The sequence below is a fragment of the Mangifera indica genome, chromosome 2 (genome assembly GCF_011075055.1).
Source record: "Mangifera indica cultivar Alphonso chromosome 2, CATAS_Mindica_2.1, whole genome shotgun sequence".
Classification (NCBI taxonomy): Eukaryota; Viridiplantae; Streptophyta; class Magnoliopsida; order Sapindales; family Anacardiaceae; genus Mangifera; species Mangifera indica.
The window spans coordinates 21,766,052-21,793,130 of record NC_058138.1 but is presented as its reverse complement, the minus strand read 5'-3'; the positions used below and the strand labels follow the sequence as shown (position 1 = coordinate 21,793,130).

Here is a 27,079-nt window from a genome sequence, read left to right as displayed (position 1 = left end):
GACACATTTATCTAATTATCCATCTTAAATTTTGCCTCAAGATCTTTCACCACTTTCACATCCAACTGGAAGGCCTTGGCAAAAAATCTGGATTAATCGGAGGATTTGATCCAAACACAGCACTGGCAATGGTAATCACACCAGGGTTCTGACTACTCAAACCAGAGAAAGCGAGAGCATTTGTTTTTCCGATATTGACTTGGAAGTGAATGAGACTAATGGGGAAGACGAACACATCACCCGGGTTAAGAACTTTGCTTATAAATGTATGGTTGGGATCGGAAGTGACGAACCCAACGAAAAGAGTGCCCTCCAAGACGACAAGAATCTCAGTGGCACGAGGGTGAGTGTGAGGTGGGACTTCGCCATAAGGTGCAAAGTCAAGCCGGGCAGCTGAGATGCCAAGAGTGTTAAGTCCTCGAATTTGATCTACTGTCACAGGTGTGACACTTGAACCAAGTGGATTGGTTGTATTTCCAGGCGTTTTAACTGAAAAGAAGAAGTCCTCAGCTTTGGCGAGGTTGGGGTCCTTGCAAAACTTCCCATTCACAAACACTGCATAAGACAATCAAATCAGTAAGAGTCAACCCTCACTTAATTTCATAAATGAGAAGTTATATACAGAAAGAGAAGTGAGCATATACCAGCGTTCTTTGGTTCATCGATGGCTATGTTGGTTTTTAATGGAGATTTGTATGCAAAGAAAGCATGAAAAAACGCAAAAAACAGAGGAGAAAAGAAGAAAAATCAGAGCTGGAACGGAGGAAGTCTTTTTGGCTGTCAAAAGTCACTGCTTTTTTCATTACTTTAATAATATATTTATATACATCCTATCTTACTAAATACAAGTACACAGCAGCTCAAATTAAGCTAAACCATCCAATTTCTTACAAAGCAAACCAAAAACTTACCTGCTCTAACAACTCCAAGCTGCATTGGTTACATTCCAACTAAATTCAAACTAAAACAATTCAAAATGGATAAGAAAGTTTGTCAACATATTCAATATATCAAAAATAAATTTCAGCAGCACTGCATACTTTACTTAGCTTCATTACTCCTCCTTGACAAACTTACTTACCATTCCCAATTTGTTCCTTAGTTGAACAAATTTATTTGTGCTAACAGCCTTTGTCAACAGGTCAGCCAGTTGCTCTTCTGAACTGCAGTGAATTAGCTGGATTTCAGATTCTTCTTCTGTTTGCCTTATTGCATGATACTTGATCTTTATATGCTTTGTTTTGCCATGAAAAACTGGATTTTTAGTTATAGCCACAGCAGACTTGTTGTCACAATAAATAGGTGTTGCATTCATTTGTTTTTCATGCAAATCACCTAATATCTTTCTCAACCAAATGGTTTGATTTACTGCAGAAGCAGCAGCTATATATTCTGCTTCTGCAGTAGACTGAGCAACAACACTTTGTTTTCTTGAATTCCAGCAGATTGATCCTGATCCAAAAGAGAAAATGTAACCAGAGGTGCTCTTTAAATCATCCATTGAGCCACCCCAGTCACTATCAACAAAACCATGTAGATTGACCTCCAAATTTCTGTTGTATAATATTCCAAGATCAGCAGAGTTCTTAACATACCTGAGGACCCTTTTTGCTGCTTTAAAGTGCTCTTGGCTTGGTCTTTGCATAAACCTTGAAAGCAAACTTGTTGCATACATTATATCAGGTCTAGTAGCTGTTAGATAAAGCAAACATCCTATCAAACTTCTGAAGACAGCAGATTCAATTTCTGGAAATCCATCATTCTTTTTTAGTTTCTGACTTACTACAAGAGGATTGTCAACCCCTTTTGCATTCTCCATACCAAACCTTTTCACTAATTCTTTAGCATATTTCTGTTGGCTAATGAAAATACTAGATTCTGATTGCAAAACTTCAATGCCAAGGAAGAAATTGAGTCTTCCTAAGTCAGTCATTTCAAATGTATTTTGCATTTCTAGTTTCAGCCAAGTGATCAAATTTGCATTGCTCCCTGTAATCAGAAGATCATCCACATAAATGGATACTATTAACACATCATCATTTTTTGACTTCACATATAATGTAGCTTCATTCAAGCTTTTCACAAAACCAAGCTTCACCAAATAAGTGTTTACTCTACTATACCAGGCTCTTGGAGCCTGTTTCAAGCCATATAAGGCTTTCTTCAGCAAACGCACTTTTCTTTCATCTCCTTTTCTCACAAACCCAGGAGCCTGCTCTATGTACACTTCTTCATTCAAGTCACCATTCAGAAAAGCTGACTTGACATCTAATTGATGAAGAAACCAACCCTTTTGAGCAGCCAATGCAATTAGAAGTTTAATAGTATCAAACCTTGCAACTGGTGCAAAGGTTTCAGAATAATCTTCACCCTCTTTTTGTGCATAGCCTTTCACTACAAGCCTTGCCTTTAACTTGTTTACAGAACCATCAGCATTTAGTTTTGTCCTGTAAATCCACTTGACACCTAAAACATGTTTATCAAGTGGCCTATCAACCAATTTCCAGGTTTCATTTTTCTGTATCATTTTTATCTCCTCCTGCATGGCTGCCCTCCAACCAGAAAACTTTGAAGCTTCTTCATAATTGGTAGGTTCAATCATTGCCAAATTACACCTGCTATAAATATCAGCAAGTGATTTCATCTTGACTGCTTTATCTTCATCATCACTATTATTTTGCTGCTCACTTTCTGTTTTTCTTTCATTGTGCACAATTGGCTCCTCCTTTATCTTCCTTTGGGCTGCATTTATTTCCCAATTCCATACTGATTCTTCATCAAACTTTAAGTCTCTGTGAATGCCAATTTTACCATTTGAAGGATGATATACTCTATATGCCTTGGACTTGTCACTATAGCCCACTAATACACCTAACTCAGCCTTCTTGCTCAATTTTTCTCTCTTCATTTCTGGAATAAAAGTCCAACAAACACAACCAAATATTCTCACATAACTTACATTTGGCTTTGAACCAAACCAAGCTTCATAAGGTGTTTTATCTTTTAATGTTCTTGTTGGCAGCCTATTGAGCAAATGGACTGCAGTATTTACTGCTTCTGCCCAAAATTTCTTTGGTAGATTGCTTTCAAACAAAAGACATCTTCCCATCTCCATAACAGTCCTATTTTTCCTCTCACTCACCCCATTTTGTTGAGGAGTATATAGGACAGTGAGCTGGTGTTTGATGCCATTTTCCTTGCAAAATTTCTCAAATTTTTCATTAGTATACTCTCCTCCATTGTCACTTCTTATCATTCTTAGTTTGCATCCACATTCATTCTCTACAAACTTCTTGAAGTTCACAAACACATCAATAACTTCAGATTTTTGTTTGATGAAATACACCCAACACATCCTACTAAAATCATCTATGAACAATACAAAATACTTGCTGCCATTTAAGGAATTTTCTGACATAGGGCCACACACATCAGTGTGCACTAACTGCAACTTCTCCTTGGCCCTCCATGCTTCACTCTTTGGAAAAGCAAGCCTTGTTTGCTTTCCCAATTGACAAGCTTCACAAATTTTCCTCATCATTGCCACCTTTGGCATTCCAACAGCAAGTTCTTTCTCAGTCATCAATTTGAGTCCATGTTCATGAAAATGGCCTAATCTTTTATGCCATTTAATTGATTCATCACCACTACTAACAAGTGTTTGACCATTCACATCATTTAGCTCTAAACAAAAACTTCTATGCATCATATCTACCATCATTACTTCTACTCCTTTTGAGTCATACACATGGCATTTTTTATTGTCAAATTTTAGAGAATAATTATTTTCTAACATTTGACCAATACTCAGAAGATTAAGAGCAATACCAGGAACAAGTAACACATCATTGATCAATCTTGTACCTGAAATTATTTTGACAGCCACTGTGCCCACTCCTTGCACTTGCAATAGCTCTCCATTTCCAATTTTGACATTGGAAATTTTGCTCTTTCTAAGGTTGATAAAAAGGCTTTTATCAAAGGTCATATGATTAGTGCATCCGCTGTCTAGTAGCCAATTTCGAGAATGAAATTGAGCATTATGGCAGTCCACAGTAAACAACTGCTCTTCAGAATGCTCCTCCTTCTCTTGCAAATTTTCAGCAACTTGAGCTTGCTGCTGAGTTGTTTTTCCTTTGTTCTTGCACACCTTTTCCATATGACCAAACTCCTTACATCCTCTACACTGAATCTCAGGCCTATACCAGCAATATTTTTCTGTATGGCTAGTTTTTTTGCAATGCAGACAAGGTGGGAACCTGCCTTTCTTTCCTCTTTGCCTTTTATCATATCCATCCTTCTTCTCCTTTCCTTTCTTGTTAACATACTGCTTGTTTGAACTGAAACCAGGTTGTGTTTTTGATGATTGGGCTGCTGTAAATGCTCCTTCAGAGATTGTAACATTATCTCTAAAGGCTTGTCTCAATTCCACAGCTTGCAATGAATTGGACAATTCTGAAATGGTCATAGTGCTCATATCCTTTGAATCTTCCAAGGAGGAAATCTTTGCTTCAAATTTTTCTGGTAAACTTACTAACACTTGCTCCACAACCTTACTTTCAGAAGTGATTTCTCCAAGAAGAGTGAGCTGGTTCACTATCTTCATCAATCTATCAATGAAACTTTTGACTGATTCTCCATCTTTCATTCTAAGTAAAGCAAACTCTCTCTTTAAGTTGAAAATCTGCATTTGCTTTGATTTTTCACTGCCATGGAACTCTAGTTTTAACTTATCCCATGCCTCCTTTGCTGTTTCACAAGCCATGATTTTTGCAAACATAATTTCTGAAACAGCAGAATGGATACAAGACAAAGCTTTGTACCTCTTTGCTGTCTCCTCAGAGTGATGTTTAATCTGGTTCAGTGTTGGATTCTCAGGCAGTGGATTTGGCTGCTTATCCACTTCAACTACATCCCACAAATTGAAAGCTCTCAAATAGGCTTTCATTTTTACTGCCCAGGCTGCATAGTTTTCACCAGAAAAAACTGGTGCAGTCACTCCTGTAAAGTTGCTGGAAGCCATGGTTACTGCTGAGTTCCTTCTTTCTAACACTTCTACAAATCTTCCTTGACACAGGCCTTTACAAAGACAGAAGGCTCTGATACCAATTGTTGGTTTTTAATGGAGATTTGTATGCAAAGAAAGCATGAAAAAACGCAAAAAACAGAGGAGAAAAGAAGAAAAATCAGAGCTGGAACGGAGGAAGTCTTTTTGGCTGTCAAAAGTCACTGCTTTTTTCATTACTTTAATAATACATTTATATACATCCTATCTTACTAAATACAAGTACACAGCAGCTCAAATTAAGCTAAACCATCCAATTTCTTACAAAGCAAACCAAAAACTTACCTGCTCTAACAACTCCAAGCTGCATTGGTTACATTCCAACTAAATTCAAACTAAAACAATTCAAAATGGATAAGAAAGTTTGTCAACATATTCAATATATCAAAAATAAATTTCAGCAGCACTGCATACTTTACTTAGCTTCATTAGGCTACACAGATGTGCTGAAGCGGACTGGGGTCAAATGCGGAGACAAATGAGGAAGCCAAGGCCAAAAGAACGAAAGTTTGTAGAAAACCTTTCATTGTGATCACGCTCTATATATTCTTCAAGTAATTTTACTCGTTGAGGGGTGAGAAATGCTGAAGGCTAACTTCTCTATTTATAAGTGAAAATTATAGAATCAGTCTCGATTGTCTTCCCTTGCTCGAAGCAAATGAGAAAGAGTCCAGCCAGTTGCTAAGTCTTCATTGGCTTTCTCTTAGTTTGTAGTTGTTGTTGATTATGTTAAATTTTTAATTTCTTCATTGCTTGCATCAACACTACATTTTATCCATGGAAATGGTCCTCCATTATATTTTTGTACTAGTTATTTTTATCCTAATTTTTCATCGGATGTACTGATATTTGTTTATGAAATCTCTGACCATTTTTGTGTAACATATATATCAAGTGCTTGTTGATTACGGAAATTAATCCCCTTACTGAAAGTGTCGAAATTTAAGAGAGATAATTATGGAAATTAAATTGTACAGGATTGAGTAATTAACCATGAAATTGAAAGAAAAATATCTGGACTCTTTTTTTTTTTTTTTTGAAGAATTCTTATCTTTTTCCAATATGTGGCTTGATCAAGTCATATATAGGAAAAAAGATGAATATTTTTATATTATTGTTCAGCATAAATAAAGCCCTATGATGCATGTGGACCAGGTATTCTGCAGAAATTACTTGAAAAAAATATACATTGGAGTCTTAAAATCTTTTCTTTAGCTATGCTTTATGGCTATACATGTTGTCTGTCACTTTCTGGTAATGTTGAAAAGTCCTTTAGTATTAATTTAATTAGTAAAAGTTTCAAATATTGAATGAGTAATTGGGTTAGGTTTTTACTTGTGCGATAAAATCTGATTATGAAGAAGCTAAACAAATATACTTAACTGAATTGGTAAAACCATTACATGGAAGTTTAGAATGTCACTATAATATGCGTACTTTAAGATGAAATGCAAAGTACTTGTTTCAAGGTTTGAAAGTGGCAAAAACGTGTTCGTGAAATTGTTTTTTAACTTCCTAAAATCGCGAGTCTGACAGGATTTCAATTTTAAAATCCACCTTAATAGAGGATTTTTTATATTGTAAAAAAAAAAAAATGAAGATATTAAGTTTTAAAATTATTAAAAGATATAACTATTGGACTAATTATTTCCAATTTTCCATGTATGGATGGAGATTAAACATGGGTTGAACTTTTTCACTAACTGACTTTACCTTATTTGATGTATTTTGATTTTGCTAATCTTTGGCAGTTGGTTTTGTTGATATATTTTAACGTTAGATGCACACATAATTTTCTAACGATATGTTGATTTATGTAACAATTAAAAAAGAAAAGAGCCATTCACACAAATTCAGGCCAATATCCTATTCAGTTCATTAATAGTTAAAATAGTATTAATAACACCCATTCTAATTAAAACATTTATTTGAAATAAGCATTAAAAAAAAAAAATATTTTGCATTACCAGGTTAAAATACCAAATTTTGTTTACAAGAATAAATGCTTTTGGTTATAAAATTCAATATTCTTAGCAAAATAATTGATGGAGGCTAATTGCCTAATTTATTTGATAAAGCCTCAATTGTTACTAGGATTTAACTTTACAACAATATATTGTTATCAATCTTTACGATTATTAGTTTTGCATAATTTTTAAAGTTAATCTTTGCAATCATATTTTTGTTATTTCCAGAAAATCTGAAAATCAAGCATACTTAATCCATCGTGCAATATGTTAAGATCTTATTCAAAGTAATTTTTCAACAAATAAAATAATCTTATAGTGAATCACAACATTGAAAGCAATGCTTGAGTGGATTTTCTTATAACGGACAAGCTTTCTAAGCAAGAAATAATGGTATTAAAATTTAGCTGTTAAAGGAGACAGTCGAAAGAATAAATAGACTTGTTAAAGCATTGAACTGGTGAAAATAGCATCAATTAGGACAAATAAAGGGAGTTGATCAACCACTTTGAGTTTCCAGTGTTTGACCCAAACATAAAATAGAAAAATATAACTAGTTGCGACAAGAACGATTCCTTAAGGCCAAAGGACTATTTCTCACCTAAAATATGTTGTTATCTTAAGTTTACTCCGGTAATTTTGAAAATCTCATTTAGCCACCTATGGACGGTTAAAATTAATTGTTTCAAATGTAAAATCATTATTTTATCTCTAATATTAAAAATAAATTAAAATTTAACTTAGTTCTCCCCCCCCCCCCCCCCCACCCTAACCCCTAAAAACTAACTATTTCCCTCTTAGGCTAAGTTTTAAAAAATAGCATTCCCCCTCAGGGTTTAGTTTTGAATCCCCGGCGCTAAATCTAGTGTCATTGCCTATGACAAAGCTTTCTCGACGTATCACCATGCTCCGGCGGTCTCTCTTCCCTCATTTGGAATGCCGATCGGCGTAGATCAGGCCAGATCTACTTCGACTGACGTTCCAGAGGAAGGAAGAGAGACCATCGGACCATCGAAGCATGGTGATACGTCAAGAAAGCTTCGTCATCGGTGATGACATCGGATTTGGCGTCTGGGATTAAAAACTAAGCCCTAGGGAAAATGTTATTTTTTAAAATTAACTAAGGGGAAATAGTTAGTTTTTAGGGGCTAGGAAAAAAAAAAGATAAAATTTTAAAGGGTTAGAATTCCATTAATTTTAACGATTCATGAATAGATAAACAAGATTTTCAAAATTAACGAAAAGAATCTTGAGATAATAACATACTTTGGGTGGGAATAAGTGCTTTGGCCATTCCTTAATTGATTCGTTTGACCGCATTAATTATGTAGAAAATAGGCAGCCGACAACTCAATTGGTCTAATTAAATGTAACACCTTTATTGCATGATTAAGTCTAATTAATTAAACTATAAAAATCATTTTTAAAATAATTACTGATTATTGTAATAAAGGCTTTATCCTAAATAATTTTTATGGATAGATATCAATGGTTATTGCTAGTGGTACAATATGTACAAACTACTTATATAAACTCTTGCATGCAAACTGATATTGCGCAAGGCTCTCATTGTCACATTATTCATCCATATTAATTAGCATTCATTGAGTTTATTTATAAATTTATTCTCTAATTTATGTTACATCAATTTCTATGAAAGAGTTTAAAGAATTTGTACTCTAGTATTATTAACTTGGTATTATTATAAATGACTATCATGGAAAAGATCATTAACATTAATTAATAAAATAATGTAAATAGCAAGCTCATTAAATGATTGTTTGTTTAATTAATTAACGGTTGTTGTTAGTGATTAAGTATTTATAAGAACTTATGGAAATTCAATTAAAGGGATCTTCTCATTACCTCATGTCCAGAACAGCAGAAATATCGAAACTGAAGTTTCTTGCGTTGAGCCTTGATGAAAGTGAGCAAGCTTCATAAGGAATAATTCTGGCAATACGCCTTTTTGTTGGTGTTGAAAACTGTAAGTCTATGTATGCAATCATGTCAAAGAAAATTTTAACTGAAAGGGAAGAGAGTGGAGAAAAGAGAAAGAAATAGACAGCAAACTGCAATCAAATTTAATTATATCAGCAAGAAAAACATAGAAAGCGGTTGGAGGTACATATAAATAAAGTAAGGGTAAAGTAAAAATGGGTAGTAAAAAAAGTATTTAGGCCTGAAGTATGAGTTGCTTGTCTTTGTATGCATAAGAATATAACTAGTAACCATAAGAAATTCAGTAAACGAAAGCAATAACCGTTAAGAAACTAACAATATCTGTTTAACAAAAAGTCAGATATAGTCAATATTAGCACGACACACACACGTATATAATAGAATAAACACCTACCTGCTCCGTTCTGCCTTGACTTCGTTTTTTCCTGTCGAGTCAAATCTTCTTTTGGAATTGTCTTCTTCATTATAAAGAAATCTTGTATGAAACCATTTTTTGATCTTCTTTTGAATTCAGAGTCATCTTGATTATGACTTGGTATGATTAAGAAAGAGTCTATATTCCTAGAAGTGTACAAAAATCGTAAACGTCGTTTGAGGAAATTACCAATTGCGTGTGACTATAGGGTTGATTTGAAGGTGTAAAAGGCGGCTAGAGTTGCAGTAGGTAGCCATTACTTGGTGGATATTATTTGCTAAAGAGAGCACGCAATTTGACTTTATTGACTTTGTTCCTGGACTTGGTAAAGCCAGATGTTGCTTTGAAGAAACACTTTACGTCAAAGGAAATACAAAAGCAACACAAATTTCTGCCACAGTTAATGTAGTAGTTCAAAGACATTGTTTAAAAAAAAAAAAATAGAACTTAGACAGACGCTGAATGTGGAAATCTATTCATTGTGACAAAGAAAATTAGACAAAACTTTTTCTGCTTTCCTCAGTAGAAGAAGAACAGAGGCAACTTTCCATTTTTTTTATTCTACAAAACGCACCGCATTTTTAACTCTCCAAAACGCAGTGCATTACTAAAGTTAAAACTCTACTACTGACACTACAACTTCACTCTGCTTCAGCTACTACAACCAAAATCTGCTCTTTCACATCCTCCCTCAATTCTAACTAAGAAATAGTTAGAATTGCAACAAAAAATGAGTAAATTTTGTTAGAAACAACTCTCTTAATTCTTCTTAACTCAACTTCTTTACAAACAATCCTCCCTGCAGCTCACCTGGATTTCTGTAATGTTTCCTCCAGCAGCTTCTGTTTGGGAAAGAAATTCTCACACTGTCATCTTTTCCTGTAATTCTCACTACTTGAAGTCTGTCAATGAGTAACCCAAATCTCGCAGCTGACAATGCTTTAGTAAACACATCGGCTACCTGACGTTGTGAAGGCACATATTAAATTGCCACAGATTTAGAACCCACTTGGTCACGAATAAAATGCACATCCAGCTCAATATGCTTTGTCCTTCCATGAAACACAGAGTTTGCTGTCAATGAAGCAGCACTCATATTGTCACACCATATTACTGCTTGACCAAACCACTCCAAATCCAATTCACTGTATAGAGATCTTAACCATTCAACCTCTGTAGCTGCCTGACTGGGTGCCTTGTATTCTTATTCTGACTAAGTGGATGAGAGAGCCACCACTCTTTGCTTTTTAGAGCTCCACTGAACCAGAGTACCTCCAAGGTAAATGCAATACCCACTTGTGGATCTTCTTTCCTCCAAGTTTCCAGCCCAATCTGCATCTAAAAAAACCTCCAAATTCAATATCGAGGAAGGCGTAAACATCAAGCCATACTCTAGTGTTCCTTGAATATATCACAACACTCTTTTTACTGCCTGCCATTGAAGTTGTGTTGGCTCCTTCAAGAACTGACTTAGCTTATTTATTGCATAAGAAAGATCAGGTCTAGTAAGGGTCAGATATTGCAGTGCACCAATAACACTTCTATTCATTGTTGGCTTATTAAATACAGGACTATCTCCCGGAAACAATTTACTACCTACGACCATTGGTGTGGAAACAGATTTGCAATTCTGCATGTTCACCCTATGCAAGAGATCAGAAGCATATTTTGTTTGGCTCAGTAGCAAACCTTTCCGACTTCTCTTTGCGTCCAGACCCAAGAAAAAATCCAATTCACCCATATCTTTCAGTGCAAATTTATCATTCAGATCAGTTATTAGCCTTCTAATAAAATTAGAATCCAGCCTTGTGAGCAATATGTCATCAACGTATATGAGTACATATACTATTGATGTGCCTTGTTTAAAAACAAATAAACTAGAATCAGCCAATGAGTTCTTGAAACCTTTAATTATTAACATCTGTTTTAGCTTGTCATACCAAGCTCTTGGGACCTGTTTTAGATCACATAATGCCTTCTACAATTTGCAAACAAAACCGGGTCTTAGCTTGTCTTCAAACCCTTCTTAGTTGAGTCATAAACACCTCCTCTTGCAAATCCCCATTGAGAAAAGTATTGTTGATATCAAATTGGTGAACTCTCTGATCAAAAAACATTGCCAAGGCAAGCATAACTCTTACTATTGTTGCCTTTACCACTAGACTAAAAGTTTCTAAAAAATCCACTCCTGGAGTTTGCTAAAATACCTTGGCACCTGCTCGCATCTTTTCTCACTTGCTCACACCCTTTCACACCAACTTGCACCCTTTCACACAAGCACACACCCTTTAGCACCCACATGCACTCTGTGTAGTTATGTTCATCATTTTGTTACGATTTGTAAATATCAACTTTTACATTAGAAATTAATCTGTTTTCGATTTGTAATATCAACAATTACACAAAAATTAATCTGTATACTCAATATGATGATATAGGAGAAAAAAAAAACTGTCCAATAAAAACTATTTCTAATATGAAATAATAAGGTAAAGGGTATTACTGAAATAATAATTAAATTTACTTAAAAAAATAAGATCACTAAGAGTTTATCAAAAAAGATTTAAACAAAAAATTCCGTATCTATTTTAATTAATTTTCTGAACAAAAGCAGTAAAACACAAACAGTTGAAAAACTAATAGAATTTTGAGCATTATTTGTTAGCGAGAGGGAGGTAGCAGGGGCGGCGCGTAGAAAGTTAGAAATGAGAGATTTATAGTTAGTTTCGACTATTGAGGTACAAATAGGCATGCGTGCAACGTCTTTGATTAGTTATTTAATTGACTATAGAATCACAATAACAATGATAATTAGGAGATCATTGGAAAATTTATTCAAACAATTAGAAACTGATTCAATGAATTCAACTACATATTTCTAGATCTAATGCCATTCATCCAGAACTTTGCCTGAAGACCTTTCACAACAATTTTTTCCAACTGGAAGGCCCCAGCAAGAAAACTAGGATCAATGGCGGCAAGGGCAATAGCATCTGTCTTTCCGACGTTGAATTCAAAGTGAAACAGACCACTATTGGGAAAAACATACACATCAGCCTTATTAGAACTTTGGAGATAAGTGTGTTATCGGTGTTGCAACCAACTGGAAGAGTATCCTCAACACATTATACGTCCATAGAAAATCATAGGATAAATTTTTCACTGAAAAGTTTCCTCCACAGGTAAAAATTACCTTAAAACTTGTAATATGGTCATTAGTTTAGTATATAAAACATAAAATAAAACTGGAAAAAGATGATAGAGTAAAATTTCTCCAATGATTACAGTGAGAGTTTTCAAAGAATTGAATTCCATTACATAATAGTGAATTACATTAATCAAAGTCCATTGCAAAGCCAAAGGGGTTTGAATTATAACTTCACCATTGCGAGAAACAACAATCTTTCTGGTCCCGTTAGCTTGGAGAGCCATTTTAATTCTGACGTTTCGTAAATTGCACCCTCCACGGCAACTGCAAGTTTCTTTGGTCTTTGTGCTTCCGAACCCAGATGAAGGTGTTCTTCTGAACTCAGATGAAAATGTTCTTCCAAATCCAGATGAAGAACGATCAGCTGCCTCTCGAGCTCGAGACTGACTGGATTTCGCTTCTTCACTTGAAGGCCTTGACGATTTAGAATATTTAGAAGAACCAGAAGCAGTGTGCGGTGACGTTTGAGGGCGTTTCTTTGAGCACAAGCTACTATCGTAGACTTGTCTTTTTGCAGGATCTATCAAAACTTCGAAAGCAGATTGAATGAGTAAGAAAGCCCCCTCTGCAGCAACAGAATGATTCTTGTCCGGATGCAACTTAAGAGCCATTTTCTTGTATTGTTTCTTGATCACGGTTGAATCGACTTGGACGTCACTCAAAGAAAGAAACTCGTACCAGGTGCTTTTCTTGGCGGCCATTTCGTGCACTTTGTAAGCCATGAAGTACTCATCGATGTTAGGTAATTCCGGATTGAACTCTTTGGCTGCTGTGAGAGACCTGATCGCCATATGTATGTTGTTGAATTTGAAGAACTCTTCGGCCGCATCTCTGGCCTTTACGGCCGCTAATATGAAAAGATCGCTAAGCATTCTGGCTCTGAGAAAGAGGGATTCTGGCTTTGTTTGATGAATGAAAGTGTTTGTTTTCTTGGAGAGATGGTTTGGCAAAAGATCGTAGAGAAAACAAGAGTACTGTATGTGTATCAGTTAATAAATAATTAGTTAATGGTTGTTATTATTGATTTAATGTGTACTGTATGTAACTGATGTCCACAAGTCAAACTATTTTTGCATTAACATTTAGATATACAATAACATCAACAAAGCTGGTCATTTTTTAGAATTTTTTTTCCTATGGGCAAAACAACTTTGGGTGCAGTCACCTGTGGGATTCATTGTCAATCAGTTTTTTTAATGTCATCGAAAAATGTAACTGAAAAAGAAGAGAGGAGAGAAAAGAGAAAGAAATAATACGTGTAAGCTTTTTATTAGTCGAAAAAATCTCTCATTTTTTATTTGTATGCATCTAGAACTTTTTTTGGAGATCTATAACCACATTTGTGTCCAATTGGAAGGCCTTGGCAAGAAAATCTGGATTAATTGGAGAATTTGATCCAGATACGACGGTGGCAATAGTAATCATGCCGGGGTACTAGCTGCCCAAACCGGAAAAGGCAACAACCCTGTTTTTTTGATATTGACTTGGAAGTGAATGAGACCAATCGAAAACATGAACATATCACCCTTATTAAGAATTTTGTTGATTAGAGTATTGTTTGGATTGGAAGTGACGAATCGAACAAAAAGAGTGCCCTCCTAGACAACAAGAATCTCAATGACAGTGGGGTGAGTGTGAGGTGGGTTTAGCCATAAGGTGCGAAGTCGGTACCTGAAATACCCAATATTTTTGGTAGGGTGCTTTAAATGAGAAATGATATAAAATAAGTAATATTTTTATAGTATTGAAAACATTTAGGGTAAAAAAGATTAAGCAAATGTCTAGGGGTTTAAGGAAAATTTTCCATTGAAACATTAAATAAAGGAAAAGACTTTTAGACTTACTTTTTTTTTAAAAGGAAAGAAAGAAAGAAAAACAGAAGCAGAGGCGAGAAAGAGAATAAAGAAAAGGGAAAGCAGAGGCGAGAAAGAGAAGAAGGAAAAGGGAAAGACGAGAAGAAGGAAAAAAAAAAGGAGATGAAGACGGAAATAGAAAATGAAATGGATGGGAAAGGAGAAAAGGTACCCATTTTCCCCTTATTTTAGTTTTAGGTTTTAAATTACTGTTTATATCGGGGATTTCCAAATTCTAACGTGTTGCTTCAAATTAAAGAGAAAAGATAAGGAAGGAGGAGGGATTCGTAGAGAATTTCAACACCGGCTTTGAGTCTACTCAAATCAGTGAGTGGGAAACAAACTTTGAATTGAAATTCTATATCATGAAAATTTTATATTTTTATTTTTTAAATCTCTGACAAATGATATTATTGATTTCATGGAATCTCTTATAAAAAATAGAATATTACGCATGTAGTTGATTTTGATTGTGAGTAACCATAGAGTGAAAGCCCACTTAATCCAATGTTGTGTATTGTTATAAATTCTGAAGGTTAATTTAATTAATATTGTATGTGTGGCTAGGGAGCCAAAGTTGTTTAATTTAGTTATGGCTTAACTGAAATTTGGATATTTAATATGTTGATATTTTGTGTAGCTATAAAGTTGGAAGGTATTTAGTTCAGTTTGACGGGTGAAGGAAATTGTTAAGAGTTGATTGATTCGGTGTCGTGTATAGTTGTAGAGCTAAAAGATTTTTAGTCCAGTTTGATGCGATTGAAATTGCTAAATGTTATTTGAATATATATATATATATATATATATATATATATATATATATATTATGAGATTTTATAGTTAAAGGTTTTATTATTCAGTTCTATGAAGGATTGAAATTGTTGAATAAATTGTTTATTGATATTGCTTATGATTGTAGAGTTGGATATTTAGTTTTGTTCTATGAGAGACTGAAATTTGCTAATATTATTTGGACTAATATTTTGTGAGGTTGTACAGTTAAAGGTTATAATACTCAAATTTCATGGATGATTGAAATTAATGAATAAATTATTATTAATATTATACGTAGCTATAGAACTGAAGAATCTTAATTCAATAATGAATGTGACTAGATGGTTAGCCTAACTCAGTGATGGAATGGTTATATTGTTGAAGGTTATCAAATTGGTGTTGTAGTTGGATGTAGACTTAATATAGTTTATTCAATATGGTGAGAGTGTGACTACTTGATAATGATTATTTTAAATCTATTAGTGAGTTATTGTGTAATGAATATGACATTAAAAGATGGTAACACTCATATATTCTCAGCAAATGCATATCATGTGATAAGTGCTCTGCCTGTGTAGTGCTTTATGTTGGGTATGACAAATTCCAGTTGCTCTGTCTATGCAGTGTTTTATGCCAGATATGACAAATTTCAATTGCTCTGCCTATACAGTGTTTTATGTCAGGTATGACAGATTTCAGTTGCTCTATCTATGTATTATGTCAGACATGACAGATTTTAGTGCTCTATCAGAGCAAGATTATAAGATGTCAGGTATGACAGATTTCCTTGCTCTGCCTGGGTAGGGGGTACTCACCAGGTATGACAGATTTCTTCTTGAGAATATAAGTGGTGGTGTACAGCTCAAGTTATTGTTTTGGGGAGGGGTTCATATTAAGAAAGAAATAAATATGGGTTGTTACTAATCAATTTTTCTATTTAAATATGACCTTCCCCAAACATTTTTATCATTAGTGCAATGTTTTCACGAAATTTAACATTTCTATTATTTTGGTAAGAACTCTAATGATAATTCAAGGACGGTGTTTCTTAATAAAACTTAATCATCAACTATAAATGATTTTATTTTAGTGGCGATGCTTCAATTTCTTTCTAGAAATCTAACATCTTTGTTGGCTAATATATTATAAAACTGTTATATGTTTTATTTTAGTGGCGATGCTTCAATTTCTTTCTAGAAATCTAACATCTTTGTTGGCTAATATATTATAAAACTGTTATATGTACCTTCATAAATATACATTCAGTTATTCTAGAATTATTTTATAATTGTCCACTCACTGAGCTTTTAGCTCACCCTTATAGAAATTTCCCCTTCAGGACATCTCCAAGGTCGTGTCAAGCCGTGATTCTGCTCAAGGTTGTGCCACCAGAGAACATCTTCCGTCGATGTCGTATTTGTTGTGTATGTGGATCTTGTGAATTTATGCAAAAAAAAAAAAAAAAAAAAATTGAATGGTTAGAGGCCTAACAAAAAACTTATTCTCATGTTTGAATGGAATATAAGATGTATTTATATATTTGTGTGTGTGTTTTGTGGAATATTTTAACAGCTTTACAGGATACGTCTCAACCTCCTAAGTCTCATAAGAGTGTTCGGATATTACGAGTTTAGCAGGTCAAGATGGTTCCTGTCAATACGGGTACTCGAAATGCTAAGACTGGAATTTCATCGATGCTTACAACTGTAGCAATTGAACCAACTGGATTGTTAATTTGTATTTCTAGGTAATTTAACTGAAAAAGAGAAATCCTCCGCTTTGGCAAGTTAAGGGTCCTTGCAGAACTTTCCATTCAGAAACACTACATTAAGGAATCAAATCAATAAGAATTTATGCCAAGGTACATAATGGCTAAGAGTTAGCTAGTTTAAATTAATAAACAGAAAAAAGAACTTAGTAGAAAATTAAAACTAGGGCTCTTTGGTTCATCGATGGCAAGATTTAAACTTGATACTTTATCAAATCGAGTTCACTTTTGTATTGCATTAACACATATGCGGACATATGAAATGTTGTTGACATATCACATATGAAGTTTGAAGAATGCTATGTCTATTCAAAATAAGTACCAGATTGAGTATCAGTGAAAATGTGTTATTATGTGATTGAGTAATACCTAATCATGTAGTGAGATATTATTATTATACATTTTAAATACATATAACATTACTTATACTTTAAAGGTCAATAATATTTTGTTTGTCAACATATGTGCTAATGCAATATGAACGTGAAATGGACTTGATGACACACAAATTATATCAATTAATAAGGTACTGGGTTCAAGTTCTAACATTTATAACCTCAGTTAATACATTATACATTATACATTATTTCTCAAGCTAGAATCAATCTAATGGCACTAACATCTCTGTTTTGAATCTTACTCTAAGTACTATCAACTGTTCCTTCTGGCTTAATATCCTTAAATCTTTCATTTAACACTTATTACACTAATAAATCTTGAATGGCATTTCATCAAATAGTGAACTTTCAAATTTCAAAATAACGGAAATCCTTACATTTTAAGATATTAGTTTCACACAAAGTAAGCCTTGAAACTCTTTTCTTGAATCAAACTCTTTCTCATATCAGGCTTGCCTTTTCCACATTGCGAACTTCACTTTAATGCCACTTGTTAATATTAAAAAAATTACATAGAACTCGAACTCACAAATAATATAGAGCAAATCAAAACAAAGAACACATAAATATCTTATTCAACCCAACCTAAAGTGATATACGGCAAATTTTATCCATTAATTAAAAACTCTTTATAACTATGTGACCTTTAGAACAAGGAAAATCATAAAATTCCTGCTAACACTCAAACCCAAAAACCCAATTACACCATTAATTTAATAACCACTATGTATCCTATTGGTTTTATTTACTATTTTTAAGAATAGTCAAACTTAAAACAAAATAACCTATTTGTAAGAGAAGACAAAATTTCTTACAAATCAAGTTTACAAATATCATGAGACAAATTTATTTATTGGGAAAAAATATATTGTTGGACAAAGATTCAAGGCGCAATCACAGCAATTGTCTACAAGATACAGACAAAATCCATTGGTTGACCTCCTATTATCAAGGTTGTTGGTTCAATCAACATTTGTATAACCTTCTAAGATTAGAGGAACAACAACCTTATATGCCATGATGCGTGGTTCCATTGAGAAGCTTGAGCAGCCTTTTACATGCTTGCAAGTGGGAGCTTTCATGTAGTGATTGAGCTTGTTCGCAAAGTAAGCAAAACTACTCTTGTGATTGTCACATATTGCAAGGCACCAGTCAATAGTTCTTCTAGATAGGGTAGGATCAACAAAAGATTTATTTTCATTAATTACGTACTCTTGCAATATGAAACTATGCATGTCATATAAGGATTTGCTTCACGCATAGTAGTTTTCTTCAACAAGTATGTACTTATTTTGAGTCAACTAAAGGCCATACCCATCTCTATGAACCTCAACACCTTTCTAATATTTCTTAAGAATTTTTCTAAAGCCTAAAGAACTTTTCTATTTTTATAATATCTTTGACTCAACTTATAACAATGAGAAACTTTGAGTGATATACTAGTGCACAAAAATTCGTGGAGGAAGTCTTGAAATTATTGGATTCATTTGATCAATTATAGTTTATTTTTACATCATAAAGAATGTATCAATGCTATATATCATAAATATATTTACGATAAAGAATAGAGAAGAGTGAAGAAAGATAGATACAACATTATATCAGCAATTGATAAAATTAAGTGAGTGGAGACACATGTAAACGTGTAACCACTTTATTACACCATTGTAATAACAAAACAAGCAAGCATTATTCAAACAATAGAAGCTAATTCAATGCATTTGACACATTTATCTAATTATCCATCTTAAATTTTTCCTCAAGATCTTTCACCACTTTCACATCCAACTGGAAGGCCTTGGCAAGAAAATCTGGATTAATCGGAGGATTTGATCCAAACACAGCACTGGCAATGGTAATCACACCGGGGTTCTGACTGCTCAAACCAGAGAAAGCAACAGCATTTGTTTTTCCGATATTGACTTGGAAGTGAATGAGACCAATGGGGAAGACGAACACATCACCCGGGTTAAGAACTTTGCTTATAAGTGTATGGTTGGGATCGGAAGTGACGAACCCAACAAAAAGAGTGCCCTCCAAGACAACAAGAATCTCAGTGGCACGAGGGTGAGTGTGAGGTGGGACTTCGCCATGAGGTGCAAAGTCAAGGCGGGCAGCTGCGATGCCAAGAGTGTTAAGTCCTCGAATTTGGTCTACTGTCACAGCTGTGACATTTGAACCAAGTGGATTGGTTGTGTTTCCTGGCGTTTTAACTGAAAAGAAGAAGTCCTCAGCTTTGGCGAGGTTGGGGTCCTTGCAAAACTTCCCATTCACAAACACTGCATAAAACAATCAAATCAGTTAGAATCAACCCTCAGTTAATTTCATAAATGAGAATGTATATACAGAAAGAGAAGTGAACATATACCAGCGTTCTTTGGTTCATCGATGGCTACGCAGATGTCCTGAAGCGGACTGGGGTCAAACGCGGAGACAAATGAGGAAGTCAAGGCCAAAAGAACGAAAGTTTGTAGAAAACCTTTCATTGTGATCACGCTCTATATATTCTTCAAGTAATTTTACTCGTTGAGGGGTGAGAAATGCTGAAGGCTAACTTCTCTATTTATAAGTGAAAATTATAGAATCAGTCTCGATTGTTTTCCCTTGCTGGAAGCAAATGAGAAAGAGTCCAGCCAGTTGCTAAGTCTTCATTGGCTTTCTCTCAGTTTGTAGTCGTTGTTGATTATGTTAAAATTTTAATTTCTTCATTGCTTGCATCAACACTGCATTTTATCCGTGGAAATGGTCCTCCATTATATTTTTGTACTAATTATTTTTATCCTAATTTTTCATCGGATGTACTGATATTTGTTTATGAAATCTCTGACCATTTTTGTGTAACATATATATCAAGTGCTTGCTGATTACGGAAATTAATCCCCTTACTGAAAGTGTCAAAATTTAAGAGAGATAATTATGGAAATTAAATTGTACAGGATTGAGTAATTAACCATGAAATTGAAAGAAAAATATCTGGACTCTTTTCTTTTTTTGAAGAATTCTTATCTTTTTCCAATATCTGGCTTGATCAAGCAATATATAAGAAAAAAGATGAATATTTTTATATTATTATTTAGCATAAATAAAGCCCTATGATGCATGTCAACCAGGTATTCTGCAGAAATTACTTGAAAAAAATATACATTGGAGTCTTAAAATCTTTTCTTTAGCTATCCTTTATGACTATATATGTTGTCACTTTCTGGTAATGTTGAAAAGTACTTTAGTATTAATTTAATTAGTAAAAGTTTCAAATATTGAATGAGTAATTGGGTTAGGTTTTTACTTGTGCAATGTAATCTGATTATGAACAAGATAAACAAATATACTTAATTGAATTGGTAAAGCCATTACATGGAAGTTTAGAATGTCACTATAATATGCGTACTTTAAGATGAAATGCAAAGTACTTGTTTCAAGGTTTGAAAGTGGCAAAAACGTGTTCGTGAAATTAGGAATTAAAATTGTTTTTTAACTTCCTAAAATCACAAGTCTCACAGGATTTCAATTTTAAAATCCACCTCACGAAGAAAATAATAGAGGATTTTTTATATTGTAAAAAAAAAATGAAGATATTAAGTTTTAAAATTATTAAAAGATATAACTATTGGACTAATTATTTCCAATTTTCCATGTATGGATGGAGATTAAACATGGGTTGAACTTTTTCACTAACTGACTTTACCTTATTTGATGTATTTTGATTTTGCTAATCTTTGGCAGTTGGTTTTGTTGATATATTTTAACGTTAGATGTACACATAATTTTCTAATGATATGTTGATTTTCATAAACGATTAATTATGTAACAATTAAAAAAGAAAAGAGCCATTCACACTAATTCAGGCCAATATCCTATTCAGTTAATTAATAGTTAAACTAGTATTAATAAGACCCATTCTAATTAAAACATTTATTTGAAATAAGCATTAAAAAAATTTTTATTTTGCATTATCAGGTTAAAACACCAAATTTTGTTTACAAGAATAAATGCTTTTGGTTATAAAATTCAATATTCTTACCAAAATAATTGATGGAGGCTAATTGCCTGATTTATGTGATGAAGCCTCAATTATCACTAGGATTTAACTTTACAACAATATATTGTTATCAATCTTTACGATTATTAGTTTTGCATAATTTTTAAAGTTAATCTTTGCAATCATATTTTTGTTATTTCCAGAAAATCTGAAAATCAAGCATGCTTAATCTATCGTGCAATATATTAAGATGTTATTCAAACTAATTTCTCAACAAATAAAATAATCTTATAGTGAATCACAACATTGAAAGCAATGCTTGAGTGGATTTTCTTAAAACGGACAAGCCTTCTAAGAATGGTATTAAAATTTAGCTGTTAAAGAAGACAGTCGAAAGAATAAATAGACTTGTTCAAGCATTGAACTGGTGAAAATAGCATCAATTAGGACAAATAAAGGGAGTTGATCAACCACTTTGAGTTTCTCGTGTTTGACCCAAACATAAAATAGAAAAAATATAACTAGTTGCTAAAAGAATGATTCCCTAAGGCCAAAGGACTATTTCTCACCTAAAGTATGTTGTTATCTTAAGTTTTTTCCGTTAACTTTGAAAATCTCATTTAGCCACTCATGGACGGTTAAAATTAACTGTTTCAAGGGTAAAATCGTTATTTTATCTGTAATATTAAAAATAAATTAAAATTTAATTTAATTTCCCCCCTGAACCCCTAAAAACTGACAATTTTCCTTTTAGGCTAAATTTTAAAAAATAGCATTTCCCCCAGGGTTTAGTTTTTAATCTCCGACGCTAAATCCAGTGTCATCACCTACAACAAAGCTTTCCCAATATATCACCATGCTTCGGCGGTCTCTCTTCCCTCCTTTGGAATGTTGGCCGGCGTAGATCAGGTCAGATCTACTTCGGCTGACGTTCCAGAGGAGGGAAGAGAGATCATCGAAGCATGATGATACATCAAGAAAGCTTCGTCATTGGATTTGGTGTCTGGGATTAAAAACTAACCCCTAGGGAAAATATTATTTTTTAAAACTTAACCTAGGGGAAAATGGTTAGTTTTTATGGGCTGAGGGAAAAAAGAGATAAAATTTTAAGAGGTTAGAGTTCTGTTAATTTTAACCATTTATGAATAGATAAATAAGATTTTCAAAGTTAACAAAAAGAACCTTGAGATAAGAACACACTTTGGGTGGGAATAAGTCGTTTGGCCATTCCTTAATTGATTCGTTTGACTGCATTAATTATGTAGAAAATAGGTAGCCGACAACTCAATTGGTCAAAAACTTGACAACGACCCAGACCGCGTAAAGTTGTAAATGGATTATGTCATTATCCTTAAGACATGAATTTATGTGTATCACTTATGAATTAATTAGTTAACGATTGAATTATTGATTAAATTGTTAATGTAACTGATGTCCAATAACCAAACTATTTGTGCATTAATATTTAGATGTACAATATCACCAACAGAGCCGGTCGTTTTTTCGAATTTTTTCCGATGAGCAGAACAACTTTGGGTGCAGTCACTTGGGATTCATTATCAATCAGATTTATTCTCATGTCATAGAAAAATGTAACTGGTAGAGACGAGAGTATAGAAAAGAGGGAAAAAAAAAAAAAAAGGTCAACAAATGCAATCAAATTTAGTTATATCAGTAAGAAAACCATGGAAACTGACTGGAGGTACATAAAAAATGTAACACCTTTATTACATCACTATCACACGTCAATAGGTATTGGGAAAAGCACATATTATAAATATATTGAAATTGTAGAAGCTACTTTAATGCAATCGAAAAAATTATCTTGCTGTCTATCTAGAACTTTTTCTGGAGATCTTTCACCATGTTTACGTCCAACTGGAAAGCCTTGGCAAGAAAATCTGGATTAATTGGAGGATTTGATCCAAATACGGCGTTGGCAATAGTAATCACACCGGGGTTTTGGCTGCTCAAACCAGCAAATGCAACAGCATTTGTTTTTCCGATATTGAATTGGAAGTGGATAAGACCAATGGGGAACACGAACACATCACCCTTATTAAGAACTTTGCTGATGAGTGTGTGGTTGGGATCGGAAGTGATGAACCCAACAAGAAGAGTACCCTCCAGGACAACAAGAATCTCGGTGGCACGAGGGTGAGTGTGAGGTGGGTTTTGGCCGTAAGGTGCAAAGTCAATGCGGGCAGCTGATATGCCAAGAGTGTTAAGTCCTGGAATTTGATTGACATTTACGGCTGTAACATTAGAACTAACTGCATTATTTGTGTTTCCAGGCATCTTAACTGAAAAGTGAAAGTCTTCAGCTTTGACGAGCTTGGGATCCCTGCAGAACTTACCATTCACAAACACTGCATTGAAAAATCAAATCAGTAAGAATTACTGCCCGACGGGAATATATGTTAGATTTGCAAGTATGAAGATTGAAACTCATATTACACAAAACCAATTGACTTATGTTAAGGTTCAATCTACACACTTATATACCACTCATTTTACTCAAGTTTATTAGATGTGGGACTCTTTTTCTTTCTTTTTTATTTGAGTCTCCAACACTCTCACTTGAATGCAATCATCTAAGTTGTTAGACCTGTCTTTCGGCTCAGGAACACTCAGACTGTTAGGCCTACCAATTGGCTCATGTTCTGATACCATGTCAAAAATATATATTAGGTTTATAAGTGTGAAAATTGAAAACTCATTTTACACAACGCTATTTGGTTTTGTTTTAAATAGGTTTTAATCTTCACACTTGTAAGCCTAATATATGTTTCCGACACTGCCTATGTAGAAAATGGATAAGAGTTAGCTAGCTTAAATTAGTAAACAGGAAGAGAATTGAGGAGAAAATTCATACCAGCGTTCTTTGGTTCATCGATGGCTACACAGAAGTCCTGAAGAGGACTGGGATCAAATGCGGTGGCAAATGAGGAAGCTAAGGCCAAGAAGATAAAAGCTTGAATAAAACTTTTCATTGTGATTATGCTCTCTCTATTCTTCCCGTATTGTTATTATTGCTTATGGAGGGGTGAGAAATGTTGTAAGGTTAGCTACTCTATTTATAGACAAAATCTATTGAACCAGTCTCGATTGACTCAAAGAAAATCAGAACGAGTGTTGCCAGTTGCAAAGTCTTCGTTGCCTATCTTTTACTCAGTTTGTAGTTGTTGATTAAGTAAAATTTTTAATCTCTTCGTTGATTACATCAACAGTTTTGACATGGCAATGGTGCTCTTTTTATATTCTTGCACATCGTTATTTTAATCTTAAATTTTCATCCGATGTTCTGAGTGCTGATAATTGTTTATGAAAAACTCTGCCGCGGAATTTTTCTTTTTCTGACATATATAACGCGTGCTTATTTAGAAAATAACAGTACGATTACAGAAATTAATCCTTTCACTAATTAATTAATATCTTAACATCTTACAAAGAAAATAACTGTATTTCCTAACATCTTTACAGGGAAATATATTTCATTTTATATAGCTTGAGAGTGTCTAGGTTGGCAATCCTGGTCAAACAAATCTTAGCGTTTGATTAACTACAAAAGAAAAAATTAATTCATGACCATTAGATCTTCTTCTTGATATTAAGTAACACCAGATGATATATAGTTGTTGAAAGAAGAAGAACCCAGATAACCCTCTCTCATTCATTTTACAGAGTGAGGAAAGAGAGTTAAATATCCTCTTTTCAATCCTACGCCGCAGGACTAATCCGCACTGTATTACTTATTAAGCTAACTGCACTTTATTTTGTTATAAGGATTACACTTGCTTATTCTACAGTTGTCTCTGCTAACATCTGTTACTAGAGCCGTAACTAATGTTGAACCCAACAACTCTACCTACTGTTGAAGCTCTAGAACCTGATATGTTTTCAGTCGACATTTACTCAGTAATATCTACCCTGAGCAATACCCTATCTGAAATGTAAGATACTAGGAATTGTTTGTGAATTTGATACTAGGATAATTTTTAATTGTGGGGTTAATGTTAGAAAAAGTCATTATCATTATGTATTTAATTATAAAAGTTATTTCAAATGTAGAAAGAGCTTAGATTAGGTTTTTAGTTGTATACAATTTGGTTATGAAGACAAATAGTCTTTTATTGACTTGGTAAAGCCATTGCTTGGAGGTTAAGCACTTTTCACACCCCTGATGTCACAACAAATGTCACCATGCACAAAAATTGAAATGTTGAGTACTTAAGAGTCTAGGCATTAGTAAATTTCACTAATGCAAGAAATTGTTAAATGAAAAAAATTATTGGACTTTCACAAACATAGCATTTCCAATTTTATATTTTGATCTTGCTCATCTTTGGGCATTTGGTTTTGTTGATATACATGATTAGTTATGTAGTAGGTAATTAATAAGAAAAAGAGCCATCCACATTTAAGCCATACCCATTACATTAATTAAAGTTCAAAGACTTTTCAAAACTTCGATTATAATTATATTTGCAATAAAGTTTTCCAAAATAAATAGAAAGAGAACATAAGTTTTTAGTTGCTTAGAATATAGACAAAACACAGTTACCATATAACAAGGGTAAAAATAATTTTTAATAAATACGTAATGTTTAATAATTTTAAAATTGCTAAAATAGTTTACTAAGTAAAAAGTGAATTTCGATTATTGCAACAGTAATTTAAAATTTTATAAATGTAAAAACAAAAAGAAAAGAAAACAAGCACAAAAAGAAAGAAAATCTTGTAAAGTTTGTGATGATTTAAAACTTATTTCAATGATGTATGCTTTCATTTGTAAGGAAATGTTACATTTTGAGAAAAGAGAGAGAATTGGAGCATTGATTATTTTAGGTTATTGCATGATTAAGTCAAATTAATTAAACTATAAAAATCATTTTTAAAATAATTACGGATTATTGTAATAAAGGCTTTATCCTAAATATTTTTTATGGATAGATATCAATGGTTATTGCTAGTGGTACAATATGTACAAACTACTTATATAAACTCTTGCATACAAACTGATATTGCGCAAGGCTCTCATTGTCACATCATTCATCCATATTAATTAGCATTCATTGAGTTTATTTATAAATTTACTCTTTAATTTATGTTACATCAATTTCTATGAAAGAGTTTAAAGAATTTGTACTCTAGTATTATTAACTTGGCATTATTATAAATGACTAGCATGGAAAAGATCATTAACATTAATTAATAAAATAATGTAAATAGCAAACTCATTAAATGATTGTTTGTTTAATTAATTAACGGTTGTTGCTAGTGATTAAGTATTTATAAGAACTTATGGAAATTCAATTAAAGGGATCTGCTCATTACCTCATGTCCAGAACAGCAGAAATATCGAAACTGAAGTTTCATGCGTTGAGCCTTGATGAAAGTGAACAAGCTTCATGAGTTGTTTGTACTAAGGATAATTTATTAACTTTTTAAAGTTTCTAACTCGTCTTTTGTAAGCATAAGAATATAACTAGTAACCATAAGAAATTCAGTAAACCAAAGCAACAACCGTTAAGAAACTAACAATATTTGTCAAAAAGTCAGATATAGTCAATATTAATAGAATAAACACCTACCTACTCCGTTCTGCCTTGACTTCGTTTTTTCTTGTCAAGTCAAATCTTCTTTTTTAATTGTCTTCTTCATTATAATGAAATCTTGCATGAACCCAT

General features: G+C 33.4%; 2 protein-coding genes and 1 pseudogene across 2 annotated transcripts; all 3 read right to left on the bottom strand.

Annotated features, from left to right (window-relative positions):
• Positions 1-11: 11 nt before the first annotated feature.
• Positions 12-936, bottom strand: LOC123208689 (annotated as a pseudogene).
• An 18,073-nt stretch (positions 937-19,009) lies between these two features.
• On the bottom strand, positions 19,010-20,049 carry LOC123205294 (germin-like protein subfamily 1 member 17). Its single transcript, XM_044622222.1, has 2 exons — positions 19,779-20,049; positions 19,010-19,689 (listed from the first exon to the last, which is right to left on the bottom strand). Exons 1-2 carry the CDS (start codon positions 19,894-19,896, stop codon positions 19,145-19,147), a joined length of 663 nt encoding a protein of 220 aa, XP_044478157.1. The 5' UTR covers positions 19,897-20,049; the 3' UTR covers positions 19,010-19,144.
• A 3,109-nt stretch (positions 20,050-23,158) lies between these two features.
• Positions 23,159-24,386, bottom strand: LOC123205302 (germin-like protein subfamily 1 member 17). Its single transcript, XM_044622234.1, has 2 exons — positions 24,265-24,386; positions 23,159-23,758 (listed from the first exon to the last, which is right to left on the bottom strand). The coding sequence occupies exons 1-2, from the start codon at positions 24,380-24,382 to the stop codon at positions 23,226-23,228; spliced, it is 651 nt and encodes a 216-aa protein (XP_044478169.1). The 5' UTR covers positions 24,383-24,386; the 3' UTR covers positions 23,159-23,225.
• Between the last annotated feature and the right edge of the window lie 2,693 nt (positions 24,387-27,079).

Coding starts and splice junctions, on each gene's coding strand:
- LOC123205302 (XM_044622234.1), bottom strand. CDS start 24,382: ATGAAAAGTTTTATTCAAGCTTTTATCTTCTTGGCCTTAGCTTCCTCA. Junction 23,759..24,264: donor CGATGAACCAAAGAACGCTG/GTATGAATTTTC, acceptor TTTTCAATGCAG/TGTTTGTGAATGGTAAGTTC.
- LOC123205294 (XM_044622222.1), bottom strand. CDS start 19,896: ATGAAAGGTTTTCTACAAACTTTCGTTCTTTTGGCCTTGACTTCCTCA. Junction 19,690..19,778: donor CGATGAACCAAAGAACGCTG/GTATATGTTCAC, acceptor TGTTTTATGCAG/TGTTTGTGAATGGGAAGTTT.